The sequence below is a fragment of the Triticum urartu genome, chromosome 3, assembly GCF_003073215.2.
Source record: "Triticum urartu cultivar G1812 chromosome 3, Tu2.1, whole genome shotgun sequence".
NCBI lineage: Eukaryota > Viridiplantae > Streptophyta > Magnoliopsida > Poales > Poaceae > Triticum > Triticum urartu.
In genome coordinates, this window is record NC_053024.1 from 318,200,746 (window position 1) to 318,202,464 (window position 1,719).

Below are 1,719 nucleotides of genomic sequence, written 5' to 3' on the forward strand. Positions count from 1 at the left end.
CTATCAACCAATATCAGTTCTAGGAAATATCAGGGCTAAAGATTAAATATAAGAGTTGGTTGTCTTTCATGGATAGATCTACTTGTCAAGGCCTCCATTAGATTGATGCTGTTGAAGAATCACAAGCGTCTCTTGAAATCGCTGATATGCAATTGTATAGAAAGAAGTATGAAAATGGATGATTGCATCAATCTCACAATTGCAAAACGGCGCAACAAGACGTGCTTCACATTTATTTCCTTCGTTTAGTATAAAGTTGGATTATCTATTTTAAAACGGACGAAGTAGTTATGTACGCTTATTAAACTTTAGCTCTTTCTTTGTAGTACTCTCTCCATAAACTAATATAAGAGCTTTTAAATCATTAAAGTAGTAATCTAAATGCTCTTATATTAGCTTACAGAGGGAGTAGTATATTATAGCTGTTCGCACGCAAGCTCGTCTTCTTGGTATCCCCTTTTCCCAAGCGAGAAAACATATACTATATACAAATACAGTCTTTGTGATGCATGAAGACATATCAAGCATGTCTTCCCGCTGGGCGGCTGGGCGTCGGCTAGAGTGGAAGGAGCTGGTGATTACGATGATTAGATCACATGACGGTGCAGGCGTTGACGTCCTCGTCGTTGAACATGTTCATGTAGTGGATCTCAGGCGCGGCAGGGTCGGCCATGGCCTGCGGTGCGCTGCGGACGAAGCCCGCCGGTGCCTTCTTGTCGTAGGCGCCGCCGACGTAGGGGTAGGTGGCGAGGGTGTAGGGCACGTACGGCCACATCTCCGCCGCCTTCCCCGTGCTCTTCACCCGCTCCAGCACCTTGCGCGGCTCCACGTGCCCCGTTACCGTCACCTTGCTCATCTTGGGGTTCACGGCCACGCTCGTCACACCTGTGCCACCCACCCACAGAGATGAGATCGTTCAACGTTCGCTCAATCAAATTTACACCAAAGTTTTATCTCCCGGAGTAGATAGTATTATTTGACGTAGATATGACTACCCCGAATCGATTTGACGGCGTTCTTGACCCTCCTCTCGCAGCCCTCGCAGTCCATCTTCACCTTGATGTTCACCGTCTGTACATAAAAAGCTCCAGTTCATAAATCACGTACATAGCAGCTCAACAGAACGGTGAAAAACCCATAAATCTCTGCACAAGATAATACTCCAGCTGAAACTGATTCCAAGAAATAAGCCGATGAAGATTATGCAAAAGCACATGTCTCTGAATTCCACAAACCTCACCTGCAGTGGGCGCTTCTTCCTGAGCTTGAGGGCTTCCTTTGTCTCCGTCATGCTACACAAATCAGAGAGGTGATCCAAGGCGCCCATGATCTCACACGACTTTTGCCTTTGAACCACAACCGATGAAGCGTGGTGGAGGGCGAGGCGAAGTGTTCTTTGGTTACTGAACCGTGGGGCGAAGAGAGGGGCCATATATATATACACAGATGGGGAAAGAAAAATGGAAGAAAAGGAGCTGACGCGTCTTCCTGTTTGGCTTGCTAGCTATAATTCTGTATGGTAAGGATGTCCAAGTAGTAGTACATCCTGATGCTTCTAGCTAAGGCTAATCAGAGCGAGCCATTAAACCACCGACCTTTCGGATTAAATGAGTGAGCTGGGCAAACATCCTGCTCAACGATGGACCAGTCCCTGGCTCCCTGCTTCACAGGCTAGCTATTTTCATGGGCTGGTCGGTCGGTGAGCTGGATGATTTGCAT

At 47.0% G+C, this 1,719-nt stretch overlaps 1 protein-coding gene across 2 annotated transcripts; it reads right to left on the reverse strand.

Moving 5' to 3' along the window:
* Positions 1-441: 441 nt before the first annotated feature.
* On the reverse strand, positions 442-1,475 carry LOC125543917 (heavy metal-associated isoprenylated plant protein 20-like). 2 transcript variants are annotated; one of them, XM_048707415.1, is made up of 3 exons: positions 1,241-1,475; positions 996-1,071; positions 442-885 (listed from the first exon to the last, which is right to left on the reverse strand). In XM_048707415.1, the coding sequence occupies exons 1-3, from the start codon at positions 1,430-1,432 to the stop codon at positions 593-595; spliced, it is 561 nt and encodes a 186-aa protein (XP_048563372.1). In that variant the 5' UTR covers positions 1,433-1,475; the 3' UTR covers positions 442-592. The 2 variants fall into 2 exon arrangements, with proteins under 2 accessions (XP_048563372.1, XP_048563373.1); XM_048707416.1 differs by having other exon boundaries at positions 996-1,145; positions 1,241-1,455.
* Positions 1,476-1,719: the final 244 nt, after the last annotated feature.